This window comes from Calidris pugnax, unplaced genomic scaffold, assembly GCF_001431845.1.
Source record: "Calidris pugnax isolate Ruff unplaced genomic scaffold, ASM143184v1 scaffold25, whole genome shotgun sequence".
NCBI classification, from domain to species: Eukaryota; Metazoa; Chordata; class Aves; order Charadriiformes; family Scolopacidae; genus Calidris; species Calidris pugnax.
The window spans coordinates 548,346-567,726 of record NW_015090805.1 but is presented as its reverse complement, the minus strand read 5'-3'; the positions used below and the strand labels follow the sequence as shown (position 1 = coordinate 567,726).

The window sequence follows — 19,381 nt, the reverse complement described above, 5'->3', positions numbered from 1 at the left end:
GCACACTGATTTTTTAAGAGAAACTTGCTCTTATGTCTGTTGTCCTTTACTCCTAATGGTAATGTTTAAAAGGAACATGCGTTCATGCACACTTCAGAATTCCCTTAGTATTTCTTTTGAGCTCGGTCATCCAAACAGATTTGGTCCTGAACTCCAGACTTTTAAGGAAACATATTTTTTGCTAGAAAGAATGTTTTCGGGACCTCAGTTTAGCCTTTTACATGGTTGGCTAAAGCTTTCTACTGGATTTGTTTTGGTTTGTTCAGTTTACCCGCTCAACGTTGGGCGTTGGCACAGTAAATTTGGACATCTTTTGTAAAAGTATCCGTTATTCAGCAGTGTCCAGCTACAGCTGATACTATAATTCTCTATTTGAAAATGTTTTAAGCTCTTCATACATTTATCCCTGATTTGCTCTTTTTTGAGCAAAGTGTATTAATTTAACAATTCTATTCTATCCTTTTTAAAAAAAAAAAGCAAGAGACATACTGATTTCTATTTTCAGGACGCTTTGATTTCCTTCTTCCTTTATTTTCTTTTAAATCATTAATGGATTAATGGAATATCTGTCATATGATATAGAAAATAAAACCAGCGGCTGTTTATAAAAAGCTTAAGTATTTTCATGAATCGTCTAATTTTTTTATGTTTTGATTTGAATAAGAATGGCTTTCTATGTGAATCACATAGTGTGGTTCAAGGTTTTTGGATCAACGTTGATCTTTACCCTCTTGAATGCTGATTATGTTAAAACTAACAAGTGGAACATGTTTTAGTGAAACATGAATGTGTTTGTTTTGCAAAAACAGATCAGAAAGTGTATGTGTGCTAGATGTCTTGCTAAACTCCCTCAGAACGTTATCCTTACGTGAAATAATCCTTTCTCATTTTTAAAACACCTTGTTTTCCTGTGTTTAATTATCCTGTAATTGATACGCTTGTAAGACAAAAGAAAATGGAAAATATTTGTTAAAAAAAAAAGAAACTATGTTGGCAGGAAAGCACCTTGCTATTTGGGGAACCAAATCTGGCTTTTATCCCAGTCCAGCAGAGGCAGCATGCTCAGCCCCAGGGAGTGGGAGGGACTGTCTCTCTCACACAGCAATGGAAACTCCTTTCCCAAGTAGTGTAGAAGAACATTGACCACGCCTTAGGGAGAACTGTTTGAAGAATTCCTTCAGCAGGTGGGCTGGATCATCATCACTGGTGCAGGATGCTTTTTCTCTAACAGGTAACTTCTCTGGAAGGCCATATCTGAAAGGACACTAAAAGCAGAGGCTATTCTAGAATTTCTTCTGCATTGTTTCATACTCATTCTCTAAAATACCTTCCATTTTCAACTTCCTTCATATTTTTGCATTTCATTTTCTGTGTTCCTGGGATATGTAGATCATTGTGCTAATCAGCATCATCTCATTGTTTTCTTGTTCTTCCTGTTTCTCTGTCTTACAAATTTATTTAGAGAATTTGTCTTATAGTTAGTCTTCTGAGCAGAAACCATTTTTCATCCATGCTTTTTTACTATGTTACATAACACGGATATATGATTGGGTCTCTTAAACACAGGACTAATACAAATATGAGCTAACAGTAACTTTTATGTTGATTAAGATTCATTTTTGAGAAATTTATGCATCCACCAACAATGCAAAATGCTGTATCAGATTACATGACACTGATTGTTGCTTTTTTGCACTTAAACTCTTTTCTTTCTAAGTAACGTTCTGTCATTTCTGGGTATTTATAAGAACAGTACTAATGTGGTGAATCACCAAGTGAAATTCAGATTAATAAAGTATGTACTACAAGTGGGAACTGTACTATTTAGCCTATTCACCTTGACCTAATGCTATCTTCCCTGTTTCAGTGGTGTGTCATTGTGAGTGTCTGTGCAAGCATGTGTGTCTGTGTGTACCACCAAACCCTACTCTAAAATACTCTGATTACAGAGGTTTTTTATGTTACTGAGCTCTGGTCTGTCAAAGAACACTAGAATTGTATTCCTGGCAATTAACTTCACTGATACTGTTTTGAGGTAAAGAGGATCATTTTCATATCTGAATTTACATTTTCTTCACTTCGTTTTATGTTGAGTGTAGTTCAAGTTAGCTTCAGTTCCTTTTTAACCATAAGAGCTACCTGTTGGGTTTTTTTTCCTTATAAAACTTTAGATTCTCTGATTTATTATTTCTCCAGGAGCTTGGGACTTTGAGCAATGACAAAAATGCTACAAAGAAATGCTACAGCGCCTGGGATACAGCCCATAAACCTTGATTAACACTTCCACTTCGTTGATGCTGGGAGCTTTCTTCAGAATGATATTTCAGTCTACACTGAGTTTACATTAAAATACCCAAAGGCAATATAGTAACAGCCCAGCAAACTATGCTTCTGTCTTTGAAGTCAGTCAGGCCTCACTGCCTCCTACTTCCAGTTGTTCAAGTAGTTGGCTGGTACATGCTGACTGGTTTTTTTTATTCTCAGTATATCATTACAAAAAATTTACATGGATAGGGAGAAACAAAAATGGTTGCAACTCCAACATTAGCACCTCCTGGTGCAAGATATGCTCAATGTCACAAAGCAGGTGAGAAGCTGTGGTTTTTGCCAATGCTTTGTAATCACTGTGGATTTAGCTAGTTTTTTATGGGTTCTATATCCCCCTGGGATGAGGTTTGTGATCATCAGCATCCTTTTCTTCAAGATGGTGATCTAACCCTGAGAAGTTAATTCAGCTGACAGAAGTGGGAATGAGGCCTCTTTAGGCTTAACCTGAGTCTGTAGTTACTGCTATATGTCATTTATCCATATTGGAAACTGGGGGGCAATACAGTGGCAGATTATTCTGTGGGGTGTATCAAGGTGTTGTCCATGTGACACTACTCTTTTTAGAGCCCTTCCTGTGTTAAGGGATTAGTTTTCCCTGATGCTTGTAGAATCATTTAGGTTGGAAAGGATCTTTAAGATCATCAAGTCCAACCATTAAACTAACATTGCCAAGTCCACCACTAAACCATGTCCCTCAGCACTACATCTACACATCTTTTAAATACCTCCAAGGATGGTGACTCAACCACTTCCCTGAGTGGTTTGCTCCAAAGCTTGACAACCCTTTTGGTGAAGAAATTTTTCCTAATATCCAATCTAAACCTCCCCTGGAGCGACTTGAGGCCCTGTCTTCTCACCCTATCACTTGTTACTTGGGAGGAACGACCAATCCCCACCTCGCTACAACCTCTTTTCAGGCAGATGTAGAGAGTGAGAAGGTCTCCCCTCAGCCTCCTTTTCTCCAGGCTGAACAACCCTCACAGGACTTGTACTCTAGACCCTTCACCAGCTCCCTTGCTCTTCTTTGGTCTTGCTTCAGCACCTCAGTGTCTTCTACGCTTACTTTTATCTGATCAGCTGCTTGGTGTCATCGTTAAAAGGTGTTTTTTGTTGTTTTAAGATCAGCTTCAATTGGATATCTGATGCAGGGGAAAAAAAAAGTGACTATGTTATTGAAATAACAGGATTTTTGTGTCCTTAAAATTACAAATATGTTAAAGTATTACTTGTGAAGTAATGATCTACAGCCATATATTTGACAACAGTACTGCTGGTACATTCCAGAATGAGAATGGGACCATTGAATTTCATTGTGTTGATTTTTGACTGCTATGCACATTTTCATGGTACTCTTACATGCAAAGCGGTATCTCATCTTAGTTTTACTTCTTTCATCTTTCCAAAAGAAGTTACAAAGTTTGCAATGTGAACAGAGAAAAAATTGGCTTATTATACAGGAATGGAGTTGAGAACCTTAAAAAAAATTAGGCTGGAGGGCCTGAAATAGAGGAAGATAGAGGATGTACTGAAGATGTCTTGTAGTGTATAGGGAAGGCCTAAAGGATACCCTGAGTATCTGCAGTCAACTCATGCCAGCAGAAATTGAAGAGTTCCCACCTCCCTTGAAGAGGCAGGGAAACATCTTAGTCTACTTAAATCTGAATCAGTTTTGTTTTGTCACTATGTGTAGCATGTATTTATTTAAGGTTATTCAACCCCAGGCTTTGCTCACCACAGAATGGAGTTGAGAACCTTAAAAAAAATTAGGCTGGAGGGCCTTGGGCAGAGAGTTCCTGAAATAGAGGAAGATAGAAGGTGTACTGAATATGTCTTGTAGTGTATAGGGAAGGCCTGAAGGATACCCTGAGTATCTGCAGTCAACTCATGCCAGCAGAAATTGAAGAGTTCCCACCTCCCTTGAAGAGGCAGGGAAACATCTTAGTCTACTTAAATCTGAATCAGTTTTGTTTTGTCACTATGTGTAGCATGTATTTATTTAAGGTTATTCAACCCCAGGCTTTGCTTCCCAATTTGAGAGAACATATGTTTACCTATATGTATTGCATAGCATGTAGAATTTTGCTAAATTGCAACCTCTTCCTCTTTGGCAAGCTATGTACATGTACTGTCTGGCATATCTTTTAACATCTGTTATCGTTTGTTGAGAAGTGCAGCTTCTACAGTCAATAGAATTTTTATGATGAGTAAAATGTGGGTTTCTCTTAAAATATGAGACAAATTACTAGGTTAGAGTTCTAATTGACAGTGAAGTATAATGCTGTCTGATACTAGAGTCTGGATTCATTATACATGAATGAGGCATTTAGGTAGGAGCACCTAAAATTAAATATAAGGAAATAATGTCTTGTGTGATTATTGAGTAGCATAACTGTTTATTAGTAGTACTTCAAAAACAAAAAAAAAGAGATTTTTTGGTAAATATGAAGCAAATCAAGAGGCACAATTTAAAAGGACAGTTGTGGGAAAAAAATTTCACACATCCTGCAGTTTATTTTATAAGAATATGCTCTTTTCCTCAACTCTTTTACTTCTGAAGAGTGAAGGCTTTGAATTTACAGAATAAGTCTATAGCACATAGTAGTTTCTGCTAAAAAGGAGTATGTTCTACAATAGAGCTAAAATTTGTTTATAGCTTATGTATACTGAAGGTAAAAAGTTAGCCCCTTGCAAAGGAATAGAACATACAAGTCAGAGATTACTGAACATCCTGACACTTAACCATGTGTCTGAACCAGTATAAGCATAAATGTGTCTCTGAATCTGCTTTTAACTATGAAAACTACTTGGTTTAAATAATTTTTTTATTAAATAAAACAATTTTTAAAATAAAATTAGATCAAAGATTTATTTAGAGCAAATTGTGAAAATATTTGATGTTCTATGAAGCCTGTAAAACGCAATGTGCCACGTAATATGCATAAGTAGAAATATTTCCTTTATAATTTTAAAAGCTAAAATTGCTGCTTGTCCAAACTAGCAGTATAAGAACTACAGTTAAAAAATGGTTACACCCGCATAGGTAAGCACAGTGGGTTTAGAGCAGCATAGATTTATATAGCCTTATTTTTAGAGTGAACTTTGTGTGATTTCTGCACAGGTCATGACTGCGTGCAGTTTTGCTACAGGATTGTAACCTATTGAGAGAATTTAAACTTGAACACACTTTTGCTTTTTTAAGTTTTGATCAAAAGATAGATGCAACTGATATTCCAACATTTAGCTACATAACAGAACGGAAAACCTTTTAAGTGGTCTATACCTTAACCTTCTAGTAATTCTAGCATTTCCAAGCATACAAAATATGTCAATGCAAGATTTAGATGATAAAGTATTGAGTGGTAACATGTATAATGCCTCTTGGCATCTTGGCCTATTGCCAACACTGGCAAAGGGCTCTGTTTTCCTTCCAACTGTCACATAACCAAATTGCTACCAACAGACAGACCCTGTGAAGGCAATGAGGAGCGTTTCTTTTTCTGGGTTCATTTTCACCCTGTGGATTCCTATGAAGGCAATGCATACACAGTCCTTTGGCTGTGCACTTCTTAGGGGCTAGGGGTATGTGTTTTCCCTCTGAAGGGAAGCCTACAACCATTTCAGGGTTCCACCTCAGTAAAACAGATACTATATCTGTCACCTTCTGTCCTTTACTTTATATTCATCCTCAGTAGAATAAACCTTGGTTGTTTCTGCTTTACTAAGATGCTGGTCTGGGAACTCAGTAGGACCACAAAGGCAGTGTTTGTTGTTACATATAGCGAACTGAAAGGTCAAGGAATTTTATTCTAGCGGTTCTTGAAATAGATCAGTTAATATATTTCCTCTTTTTCCAGTAGCAAGGCATTAACCACTAAGAAATATGTAGTATCCTCTGTGTGCATCAGAAATGTACTTGTTAACAGCCTGCTAACATTTATTAAATATTTTCCAGTTGATGTTTTGCTTCATTGGTATGTCAGGTTTGCCTGGTCAGGATTTCAGGTTTTGTGTATGTAATACAATGACATTTGTAATTCTTACTGCCTAGAAGACAATTGTTTACCAATCATGTGCAGTGGGAATTGAACTAATATACAGAGAAAAACGTTTTGCCCAGTTTGGTTGGGTTTTTCTCTCCTGTTTTCTTCACCCCAAAAGTAAAGTTCTTGATTTAAAATAAAACAAGTGAAGAATCCCAAATGTGGAATGGTCCCAAAACCAGTAAGCATCTTGGAGTAAAAGTTGAAATTCCGTAGGGTTGATTGAGTTTACCTGGCACCATTTTTTCTTACCTACTGTTGTAGGTAAAGGCATAAGAAAATCTTGTTTAATGTTCATTTCTGTTACCTGTTCTACAGGTAACACTTTATGAATATGTAAGAATACAGATGACTTTTAAAAACAAATTGCAGTTAGCCTACATTTTGTGGATAAAAGTTCCTCTAAAAAGTAAAAGAAGAATTAGTGTCTTTCAATTTTATCACATAAATAATAAATATTAAAGTGAAAATCAGGATTCTCATTGCTACTATATGATTTATTTTTTTTTTTACATAAAAAATAATTTCTGTGTTGCACGAATGTGAATATGTAGAAAGAAATTGGGTATTTCAAATTAGCATAACCTCCGTCAGGGTTACTGTAGGTCAGTGTCTGAAGTAACAAGCTGCAATGATGGCAGCTGTCAGTTCTGTGGCATGACAGAAGCAAACTGCTGTCTGTTCAGACAGAATTAAATATACTGCTTCAGACTGTCTTGTTCTGTGAGTACTGTGTCAGAGAATCTTCATTTTAGATGATGAACTACTTCCTGAAACCTTCTATTGAAGTTCTTTTGTTCACTGTTTAATTGCACAGCATGTCACTGTATAAGGAACTTGAATGCACAGGTTGGTCGTACTCCTATTTTGCAATAAGTGTATCACACAGCAAAAAGTTTGAAGCTGGGGAGGGCCGTAACCTGCGATGCTCTGGAGGTCACAAAGTAGAGTCTTAAATATGCTTCAGACTGTCACACAGGACAGGGCTGTAATGTGTGCTGTAGAATTGTGCTGGGAAATGACTAATAGCGAGCTTCAGGCATAGTCCTTAAGAACAAACCGTCTTTAAACAAAGATAAAGCCCCTGCTGACTGTGACCTTGTTATTCAGTGTGTTTTCCAGTAGGATTTGTTACCTTCAGGGGCATGTTTCCATGAGAGCATAGAATCCCAAGGAAAGAGGCAGCCATGGGAAGGTTGTAACATTTTGCATGGAAAAAAGAGATATGAAGCAACTGGCAGAAGAAAGAATGAAGTGGTCAATGAGTTACCTAATTGACTCTTTCATTTTAGCACATCTTTGATATTCCTCCTTTTGAATATTATTTCATTCAGTAGATCATGGATTTCTTTCAGATTTGCAGTGTATTTGCCTTCTGGGGTAAACGAAGTACAACAACTGGGAACTGTGAAAGGTAACAGCATCAAGCCTATTTGTTGGTAAATGTTGCTGTGCAAGGGGCAGCACCTCCACCCAAGAATTTTTAGATGGTAAAAAAATCTAAATAAATAAACAGAAGAAAGAATGAAGTGGTCAATGAGTTATCTAATTGACTCTTTCATTTTAGCGCGTCTTTGATATTCCCACTTGTGAATATTATTTCATTCAGTAGGTCATGGATTTCTTTCAGATTTGCAGTGTATTTGCCTTCTGGGGTAAATGAAGTACAACAACTGGGAACTGTGAAAGGTAACAGCATCAAGCCTATTTGTTGGTAAATGTTGCTGTGCAAGGGGCAGCACCTCCACCCAAGAATTTTTAGATGGTAAAAAAATCTAAATAAATAAAAACAGTCCTTTAATATCACTGTGTTGCGTATGGTCATATTGTTCAGAAAGCAAAAAAAAACAGTCCTTTAATATCACTGTGTTGCGTGTGGTCATATTGTTCAAAAATATAAGGACATGTTCTAATGATTATTTTTAGATGGTTTTATTTGGGGATTTCATATTTGAGGTTGGACACCCAGTATCTGTCTGAATTACAACTGAATCCTCACAAAATGTGTATTTGTTGAAAGATCATGGGGTTTTGTGCTCTAGCAGTTCAGTATCTCTTGTTTTAACAGAAGTTTCTCATTTGCATTTCAGAAACTTACAGATTTTGGATAGATAAAATCCTTACTGATTTCACTGTGTGATCTAACTTTGATTACATTCAAGATTAGACCAGGCAGTGAAGCTAAATTTCTGCTAGTTGTCATGTATTTAAATTGTTCAGTGTGACATTGAATGGGGTTGCATTCGGGCAGTGCTCTGACTCTTCTTACAGGAAATGGTTAAAAAGGAATTTCTGCACATCTGAAAAACTAGTCAGAAGAGTTGGTTGTTTTGTCTTGCCTTCCTGATTGTGGATTAGGCTTTGGGCTGCTTGCTTTTAAATATCAGAAGAAACGAGTTCCCTTCATACAGGCAGAAGACAAAAAGTCTCAACTCCTACGAAGCTTGTCAGCTGATAGTGACACTGCTTGATACGTTGTGGGTATTCTCTTCATAGCATTTGTGTTCTAGCATGCAAAATCTAAAGTAAAACTGTTTAAGAAGCAGTACTATTTTCTTAATTAGCTATAATGTCGGTTTATGTTTGTTGTATCAAGTTTTGTTAATGTATCAGTTGTGGTTATTAAGCTTTTCTAGAGCAAGCTCTTAATTTTGATTTTCTGTGTAGTGAGTACAGAAGAATTGGTGCTGAGGATTGAGGCTGAGATGCAAAGTATTCAAAAGTCTGGAAATTCCAAAGATAACAATTGCTGTGTCATTTTACTGCTTTTTTAAATTTAATTAAATTTTATAATTTATATATAATTCATATAATTTCTAATTTTTAATTTATTTTCAACTGGGAACTGTGAAAGGTAACAGCATCAAGCCTATTTGTTGGTAAATGTTGCTGTGCAAGGGGCAGCACCTCCACCCAAGAATTTTTAGATGGTAAAAAAATCTAAATAAATAAAAACAGTCCTTTAATATCACTGTGTTGCGTATGGTCATATTGTTCAGAAAGCAAAAATCAAAAATATAAGGACATGTTCTAATGATTATTTTTAGATGGTTTTATTTGGGGATTTCATATTTGAGGTTGGACACCCAGTATCTGTCTGAATTACAACTGAATCCTCACAAAATGTGTATTTGTTGAAAGATCATGGGGTTTTGTGCTCTAGCAGTTCAGTATCTCTTGTTTTAACAGAAGTTTCTCATTTGCATTTCAGAAACTTACAGATTTTGGATAGATAAAATCCTTACTGATTTCACTGTGTGATCTAACTTTGATTACATTCAAGATTAGACCAGGCAGTGAAGCTAAATTTCTGCTAGTTGTCATGTATTTAAATTTTTCAGTGTGACATTGAATGGGGTTGCATTCGGGCAGTGCTCTGACTCTTCTTACAGGAAATGGTTAAAAAGGAATTTCTGCACATCTGAAAAACTAGTCAGAAGAGAAGAGTTGGTTGTTTTGTCTTGCCTTCCTGATTGTGGATTAGGCTTTGGGCTGCTTGCTTTTAAATATCAGAAGAAACGAGTTCCCTTTATACAGGCAGAAGACAAAAAGTCTCGAACTCCTACGAAGCTTGTCAGCTGATAATGACACTGCTTGATATGTCGTGGGTATTCTCTTCATAGCATTTGTGTTCTAGCATGCAAAATCTAAAGTAAAACTTATTAAGAAGCAGTTTCTTAATTAGCTATAATGTCGGTTTATGTTTGTTATATCAAGTTTTGTTAATGTATCAGTTGTGATTATTAAGCTTTTCTAGAGCAAGCTCTTAATTTTGATTTTCTGTGTAGTGAGTACAGAAGAACTGGTGCTGAGGATTGAGGCTGAGATGCAAAGTATTCAAAAGTCTGGAAATTCCAAAGATTATAATTGCTGTGGCATTTTACTGCTTTTTTAAATTTCATTAAATTTTATAATTTATATATAATTTATATAATTTCTAATTTTTAATTTATTTTTATTTTTTTTAAGTATTAGAAAACTTTAATTGTGTTTATTCTTATTGCTGAGTGAAATTGTTGGGGGTTGGGCTACTAGGGGTAGGGGACAGAGTTATTTGCTATCATTTCAAAATAGAATGACCCAGCAAAAAGAAAGCCCATCATTAGGGCACATCCAGACTTTGCCCTGCTGCGAGTCTGTTGGTGTTACATAGAAAAGCATTCTGTTGAGGACAGTGGAGAATGAACCAGTTAAATCTGTTCCACAAGAAACCACCTTTGATATGGTCCCTAATGGACTTAGGGTTACAGGGCTGATGAAAGACAACAGCACTGTAAGCAGGCTGGTATTCTGTGATTAAAATTGTGTAGCCAACTGCATGTAGTAATGTGTTCTGTACCACAGGAGTATATAAAGCCTGACTGTAATTGTCATTAATGTTTGCTTTAAACTATGAGGTATGCAAACAGACTTCATTCAGAGTTTTCTTAAACATTTTGTAAAATGTTCATGTAAAGGTGTGTTGGATTCTTATGTCCAGGGGAACAAATGTTCTTGTTAATGTGTATAAATGAAACCTCTGAATTCACATGCTTTCAGAGACAAATTCTGGAGCTGTAAATTCCTGCTTCTAAATTGCTTCTGCTATAGCTATTGTTTAATTGCAAAAATATTTGAAAAGGATTGCAAACCAGTCTTTTTTTCAAATATTGCAAAGAAGATAGGACTGCTTCACCAGTTCCAGTGCATTAATACATAGTGTATGTTTTTCTCCTCTTACCAGCTTCTGCTGTATTCTGACAGAAAGCTTCTAATCATCTTCTGTAACAAGTAAAGACTAATAATTGTTAGAGTTAATCTGTTTCTTGAAATTGACTTAATAACTTAATGCTAAAAAATTCACACACAGTTACTAAAATTGGAAATGAGAAATACAAAACTATATCCTGGATTCATCCTTCTGTTTATATGAGTACATACCAAACAACAGACACTTTAGAACCAGACTTTTTTTTAATGTCCAAAAAAAATCTGTGACAGCATTGTTGGAATGGTATACTGAAAAAAATTAAAATATAAGGCAAGTGCTAAAAGGTACTAATACTTCCTTTGTTTCTGGTTTTAGTTATTATTACTTGACATGTTTTTAAAGGTACATATCTTGGTTGTATGTTACTATATTTGCTTTGACTGCATAACCAGTTAATGTCGAAATTGTACTTCTGATACAATCTTGCATATAATATTATTTTAATTTCTCCTAAGGAAGCATTAGAAATACATAATAACATGTGAGCCTGAGCAAGATAAATGGTTCATGGCGTACTCTTGTGTCTTTATTTATAGATTTGAAAAGTCTCATCATTTTATTGCCTTCAGTGTGTAATAATTGTGTATTGTCTAATTGTATTGTAATTTGTGCCACTACTTTACAAAATAATTTAGTGTTATAATGCATTATACCAGGGTAAAATTGCCCAGAGAATGAACCAGTTAAATCTGTTCCACAAGAAACCACCTTTGATATGGTCCCTAATGGACTTAGGGTTACAGGGCTGATGAAAGACAACAGCACTGTAAGCAGGCTGGTTTTCTGTGATTAAAATTGTGTAGCCAACTGCATGTAGTAATGTGTTCTGTACCACAGGAGTATATAAAGCCTGACTAATTGTCATTAATGTTTACTTTAAACTATGAGGTATGCAAACAGACTTCATTCAGAGTTTTCTTAAACATTTTGTAAAATGTTCATGTAAAGGTGTGTTGGATTCTTATGTCCAGGGGAACAAATGTTCTTGTTAATGTGTATAAATGAAACCTCTGAATTCACATGCTTTCAGAGACAAATTCTGGAGCTGTAAATTCCTGCTTCTAAATTGCTTCTGCTATAGCTATTGTTTAATTGCAAAAATATTTGAAAAGGATTGCAAACCAGTCTTTTTTTCAAATATTGCAAAGAAGATAGGACTGCTTCACCAGTTCCAGTGCATTAATACATAGTGTATGTTTTTCTCCTCTTACCAGCTTCTGCTGTATTCTGACAGAAAGCTTCTAATCATCTTCTGTAACAAGTAAAGACTAATAATTGTTAGAGTTAATCTGTTTCTTGAAATTGACTTAATAACTTAATGCTAAAAAATTCACACACAGTTACTAAAATTGGAAATGAGAAATACAAAACTATATCCTGGATTCATCCTTCTGTTTATATGAGTACATACCAAACAACAGACACATTAGAACCAGACTTTTTTTTAATGTCCAAAAAAATTCTGTGAAAGCATTGTTGGAATGGTATATTGAAAAAAATTAAAATATAAGGCAAGTGCTAAAAGGTACTAATACTTCCTTTGTTTCTGGTTTTAGTTATTATTACTTGACATGTTTTTAAAGGTACATATCTTGGTTGTATGTTACTATATTTGCTTTGACTGCATAACCAGTTAATGTCGAAATTGTACTTCTGATACAATCTTGCATATAATATTATTTTAATTTCTCCTAAGGAAGCATTAGAAATACATAATAACATGTGAGCCTGAGCAAGATAAATGGTTCATGGCGTACTCTTGTGTCTTTATTTATAGATTTGAAAAGTCTCATCATTTTATTGCCTTCAGTGTGTAATAATTGTGTATTGTCTAATTGTATTGTAATTTGTGCCACTACTTTACAAAATAACTTAGTGTTATAATGCATTATACCAGGGAAAGATAGCCCGAACAAAAGGTTGTTTCCAGATGAGATGTGAAATAGATACTGAGATTGCCTTCACTAGGAAATTTTTCTGTTACTAACATGACATGTCAGTAATAAGTACAGCTGTTTTGTTGTTAAAAAGGGATTAAAACAGGTTTAGGTCAAGACAGCGTTAACCATCATTTTGAGAACCACAATTAAAATGTAAGAATTTGTGGCCCTTCTATAAAAAGACAAAGAAACTTTGACGTGGTGAACGCCACGGTCAGCTCCTGTTTTAAAAGTAATTCAGAGTACAGCGATAGTAACAAATAGCTGAACGTCTACAGTGTGTTTAAAAAAAGTATTGTACAGGAATTGACAAACAACATTTTTCTCTATGTCATTTGGATTTTCTCGTGTGAAAGTCTTCTTTAACTTCACATACAAAAATAAATCATTCACTACTGCTATTGGTTCCCTTTAGGATAATTCATAAAACACCAGTTTTGTGGATATAGATGTCATTGTCCAACAAATTACAAAATACATTATTTACACTGAAATGTTAAAGCTTAATCTGTTGTTTATGGAATATGTGACTGGGAGAAATAATTTTCATTATGTAGCCTGGTGCCTTTTTAAGCTAAAAAGTCCATGATCTAATTTGAACTAGAGTATACAATTTCAAAAATGTCTGTTTCTGATTTTTAAAAATTCCCAAGAGAGTAAATGCATTACACCCTTAATTACCGGCAATGTTGATATTTCTACTTTAATTCTACTCTGAATTGGTCTTGACTACTTCCTTTTACTTGGATCATGTGACAGTTTTGTCATTTAAACTGAATTCCCTTATCAAACTTCTGTCTTGATTAAGCATTTTGTAGTACAGTAGGGGGAGAGATGATTGATATTTTTTGGAAAGCTTTTTCGGAGCCTCTTGACATCCTTCCTGTATTTTGAACGTGGAACTGAACAGTGGTCTATTGTGGGCACGCCACAAAGACATATAACAACCTTATTCTTAATTGATAATTGTCATTGTGGTATGGCATGTGGCTGTAGTCTTCCCTGGAAGAAACTCATACATTGCTGACTATGCTTTCTGGCTGCCTGAGATTCCCTCTTCCCCCTGACAAGATACTTCTTCCCCTTTAAATGTTACTTCTCTTCCTTGTTCTCAGATGCATGACCTTTTATTTGGGCAGAAACTAGGCTTTTCTTTTTCCTTGCATGCAAAGGTTAAAGTGATGGTAACCCAGTTAAATAAATGAAAAAGTGTATTTCTTTTTTTGTTAAATCAGCATACCTTCATGAAATGTCACTGGTTTTAATTAGGAATTTACCATTTAGGAATGCATTTCAGGTTGGAGAGGTTCAGGTTTCTTAGCAGATTTATTGTGGGTTTTGTTTGCTTCTTGCTTTTTAGAGTTAAGGTTGAACACAAGTTTAGAGGAAAACACATACTCGAGGTAAAAATGTAATTTGGAGTAGGCTGTTTGCATAATGCTTCCATTCCACACTGGAATGAGTGCCTTCTACTGTCAGGAGCATTGGAGGTAGAGAACCCAAGAAGAGAAATACATCCTTTGTCTAGTTGAAGCTGTCTTCTTCTTCCAGAGAAAAATGAATGGATCCTATAGCTTGGGTAATATATAGGCTGTAAGCCTTAATGCAAATATGAAGGTTTTAGTACTGTCAGAGTAACCCCTAATGTTTTGGTGCCTTGGAAGCAAATCTCAGTAAGTATCAGTCCTGGAAGATGAAATTTAAGTGCCGTGACTCAGCACGAAGGCACTGTGGAAAAATAAATGCACCCTTGTTTAGTCTGAACTTTGCCTTGATTTTTTCTAAGCATTCTTAGAGGCACTCTGCTTCCTACTTTTCCTTTTTGCCTCCTTCCTAGTCTCAAAAGATAACTTATCCTCCCTTGATAGTGAAAAAAAAACTGTTTCTCTATCTCTAAACTGCCGGTTACTTTGGATCACAATAACATAGTGACTTGAGTGAAATCAGCAACTTCAGTGACTTGGCTTTTATACAATTGCTAGAAATAACTAATAAAATATTTTCACGCTAACTTTTCTGTAATTCCATTAATCTTAAATAGAATATATGTGTGACTTTCAGAAAAATACATTCAGTAATATTCTGGTTGGGTATCATGCATTTTCAGCAGATCCTGCTGTGCTATACTCGGTACACACGGCTTGATGCAGTTTCTCAACAGGTGTATAAATGTGGTACTTAATAATTTGGGGTTGCTGAAGTTTGGGTAGGTTTTCTTTACTTATTTAAGGCAAGGTAAAATAAAGTTTGCAACTAAAGTATTTCATGGATTATAAGCTAGCAGAAAGCTTTCATTTTAAAAACTTCAACAGTGGTCAAGACTGCTTAAACTGTGTAGTATAACAGTGTTTTAGCAGCACAAGGTAAAGTTGTTGGATGTGGAATAAACCGATTTGGTTTGACTTTCCTACTTTTCCCAAGACAGTGGTATAACTGTCCTGCAGGCAGTGTTTTTTGGCAGTGACATAGTTTCCTCTTCTTGTTTGTGTATGGACTTGAAATGGTGAACATGTGCATTTGATTGTTAAGGGACACGAGGATACTGGATTGTATTTATTGCAGTTTACATCTGTTCTAAAACTGAATGGTGTTTCATGTGAGAAAGAGAAGGTGACACTTTTGTAGCTTATTCAAAGGCCATCCTCAGCCAAACAATGGAGCTGTAAACTTCTCAGAGGAAGCTCCTGAGAACTCCTTGCTGAGCAGCCTAATTGGGGGGTTCTTCTTAGCTCATCCTTTACACTGTTAAGATTTCCTGAAGGTATTAGAGTCCCGTGTGTATTTTGAATATTTGTTTACAAACACTATTTTGAATTTCAGTTTAATTTCGAGTAGTTCCAAAGTTGAGAGATTCCAGTTTCCCTGGACAACTTGTTGCAGTGTTTCACCGCTGTCATTGTGACACCTCCCAGTAACTAGTGGGAGATGTCCTTCCCATGGCAGGGGGCCTGGAACTCAATGATCTTTAAGGTCGCTTTCAACCCAAACCATTCTATGATTCTATGAAAAATTTCTCTAATATCCTAAAAATAGCTGTTTATATCTTTTTTCTGTCTTATGTTTCAAAGAAGTAGCCTAACATAAATAGGAAATAATTACAGGCATGACCATCTTTATCTTGTTTGAAATGTAAGCCAAAAGTTTTTTATTTGAAAAACAGTAGTTATTACAGTGCCTTTTTATTCTTTATATACAATTATTTCTTTAAAATATGCAAGTCTTTCAGGTTTGAGTGAAAGAGAACCTGTAATATCTACCTCTAATTCGAAATTGAAAATAGATCTCCTGTTGTGTTTTGCATAGTTGAGAGGGTTTTAAAAGTTGGGATTTTTTTAAATAGTTAACCTGGAAAGTTTACGATTTCCTGTTTAAGTGCATTGGCATTCTTCTGTCTTATAGAAAATCCTAGTAAAATTTGTTCTCCAAAGACTTAGGCTTTTGTAGGTGTCTTCAAGATCATTTTCCCATATTCTGAGCTTTATTTAAATTACTGTTCAGAATGTTTGACGATTGATTTGTTGAGAAAAGTGGGATATGCGGATCAATTTGATTTTATAGCAGAATGTATAATTCACAGCATTTATTTAAGATTCATAGGATCGCTTCTAAGCAGAAGAATATAGTTTCTGTAAATCTGTGGAAAAAGCATGGGAGATTTGCAGAATCCCTTAACCTCTTGAACTTTCCCATGTCATCCTATGAACTCTGAATCTATGGCACTGTTCAAATCAGGAAATGTTTTAAAATGGAAGCCAAAAGCCTAAGCTGCTAGATTTTGTATACAAAACATCTGTGGGACTTGCAGTTTAACAGTTGTCTTAATCATGGTAACATAAACACGCTATTGTTAGCACTCATCATTACTTTATATAAAGTAGCATATGATTTCAGTAGTTTGTTTTCTTGTTATTTCAGCTTTATGACAAAATAAACACAAAATCTTCGCCACAAATCAGGAATCCTCCAAGTGATGCTGTACAGAGAGCCAAAGAGGTAATGGCTTTAAAATACATTTTTTACTTTGAAAGTTTGGTTGTATTTAAAGTAAAACAGTTTTTTTCTTCATTAAGATACTGATACGTATTCTGGCTCATAACCTGAATTATTTCTGGTACTCTACTGTTGCTTACTTAAGTTACATAACATGTTGCATAAACTTGCAGAATTCCATTATATCTGTGAGGATTATGTATATATTACTGAGTTTCATCATTTAACCTTTGCTGCAACAATGGCAGTCTTAAAAAGAATATTTCTGTTATGTAAATGTAATCTTTCATGTTCGGTTTATATGCTACTTATTCACAAAAACCCGATATGTTTCCAGGTATTTTGAAAAAACAAGTTTATCATAGATAGTTCTAAGAAGAGCAGACCTAGAAATGCAATGAAGGTTGCCCATTAAGATGAAAGATAAATACACATAGATGTTCTTAACTCTTATAACTGACAAATAGTATTTTATATGTTTATTTATTGCAAGTTGTAAAAAATAAATAGTTATATTTTATTTTATCAGTGAAAATAGGTACAGTTGTTGGGGGTAATGCCATAGGAAAACAGTATTTATAGTGCTATTAATACAGAATTAACAGGAAGACTAAATCATTGTGTAGTAACTGCAGTCACGCTGGTAGACACCCCAATGTCCTATTCTGCAAAATTTCCTGGCAGTTAATCCTGAGAGGTGATTCCAGAAACAAAATACTCCACTTTTTGTTGTCCAAGTAGTTGCATGTGGAAAATAAAGGTTAAAAGTATTAGGTTGCAGGCAAACGCCTCCTGCCTCCACCCTCCCTCAATGATAAGCTGAAGTATGGCTCAGATTTTATAAAACCTGGAGCTTCAAGGTGGTGTAGTAGTTGAACCACCTACACTTTATCTCTTTAACTATTTATTTTGTGGAGAGAAGATTTTATGAGTATTTTTAATTCTGCTTTTAAATTGATTGTTTTAGTAAGTTGAGATCATGTGTGAAAGTTGCAATTGGTGGTGGTGATGTGTGTCACCTATAAATTAGTGCTTCATTTCTGTCTCCATATCTTTAGCTGTTGGAGGAATACTGACAATTGAAAAAGAGCAACCATTTCCTTCAAAGTTCTGCTTTAATCTCTCATAGAAAGAAAATTGAAATGGGGTATTTTATTCTTTGGAGGGGGGGCACATTCTCCTCAGCCCTTTTCTGTCAGAAACGTTGTTTTGTATAATCATTTGGAGATATTCTGACTAACCAGTGAGGCTTTTCAGTTGTTTGATTAATAGCTTTATTTAAAAGAAAGTTACTATGTGCATTTCTTCTGCGTGGTTTGCAGGTATTGGAAGAAATTTCATGTTACCCAGAGAACAATGATGCAAAGGAGCTAAAGCGTATTTTAACACAACCTCATTTCATGGTAAGCAAGTGTTACTCTTGTTGGGGTTTGTTTGTTTGTTGCGTTTTTATGTATATTCTTTATATTAGAAAACTGAATTTCAGTAACTTCCCCCTAAAATCTGCATTTGATGAAACTGCATAGAACACAATGTACCTGTTAATAAATATTTTTAATCTGCTGGTCTAGCAAAATAGTTTCTATTATCACTACTGTTGGGCCCCACTACTCTGCTGAAAACCATCAGCAGGTTGGAGTAATCTAATTATGGGGCAGTTTCACTGTCTTTTTGGAGGAAGCTGGGCTGTATATAAAAAGAAGAATGAATCCTTTTGGATGTTCATAGGTAGAGCTGGAGTCCTCTTTTTTCTTTTCCCAGGATGATCTTAAGATAAAGGTGTGTGAAGTCATTGCAAAATTAGTGCTCATTTAACATTATTTTACAATAAATCAAGAGTCTGTGCATTTTAGTTAATTTGTGTTACATACCAATTCCTGTGTCTATTTTACAAACCTGATTTGTGGGCAGTAATTGTTCTAAGTTCAGGGATGTGACTTTAGTAACTTGGTTCTAGTTACTGAAGTCCAGTCTTTTGAAACTACTTAAAGGATTTCTTTTGTTCATGCTGTGGATGAAGATCATAAATTCAGAAATAAAAATGTTTGCTTAAATGTGCTGCACACTATTATCAGTTTAAAATCATGATTTTGACTTTCCCTAACACAAAGATTATATGCAGGGGGCTTTGTGGAATTTTCTCACCTGAAAGCTGAATTACTGTAAGTCTGAAGCATAAACCTAATTTCCAGGAAAGAGTGAGCTGAACCCAACCCAGTATTCAGGTATAAGATGAAATCTGGATAGCTGCATGTGCCACTGTGTTTTTTGATGGCCACTGTAGCTTTGGGTGCATTTATTTCAGTACTTTAAATCAGATCAGGAGTGTGGTT

The 19,381-nt window shown here is 35.2% G+C and overlaps 1 protein-coding gene across 16 annotated transcripts in view; it reads left to right on the top strand.

The window, feature by feature from the left end:
* CASK (calcium/calmodulin-dependent serine protein kinase (MAGUK family)) overlaps positions 1–19,381 on the top strand; it is a 186,898-nt gene that overhangs the window by 129,550 nt on the left and 37,967 nt on the right. For all 16 annotated transcript variants that reach the window (XM_014938109.1, XM_014938108.1, XM_014938104.1 and 13 more), the window contains 2 exons: positions 16,974–17,051; positions 18,371–18,451. In XM_014938109.1, coding sequence (XP_014793595.1) covers positions 16,974–17,051; positions 18,371–18,451 — 159 coding nt within the window. The remainder of the gene's footprint in view (positions 1–16,973; positions 17,052–18,370; positions 18,452–19,381) is intronic.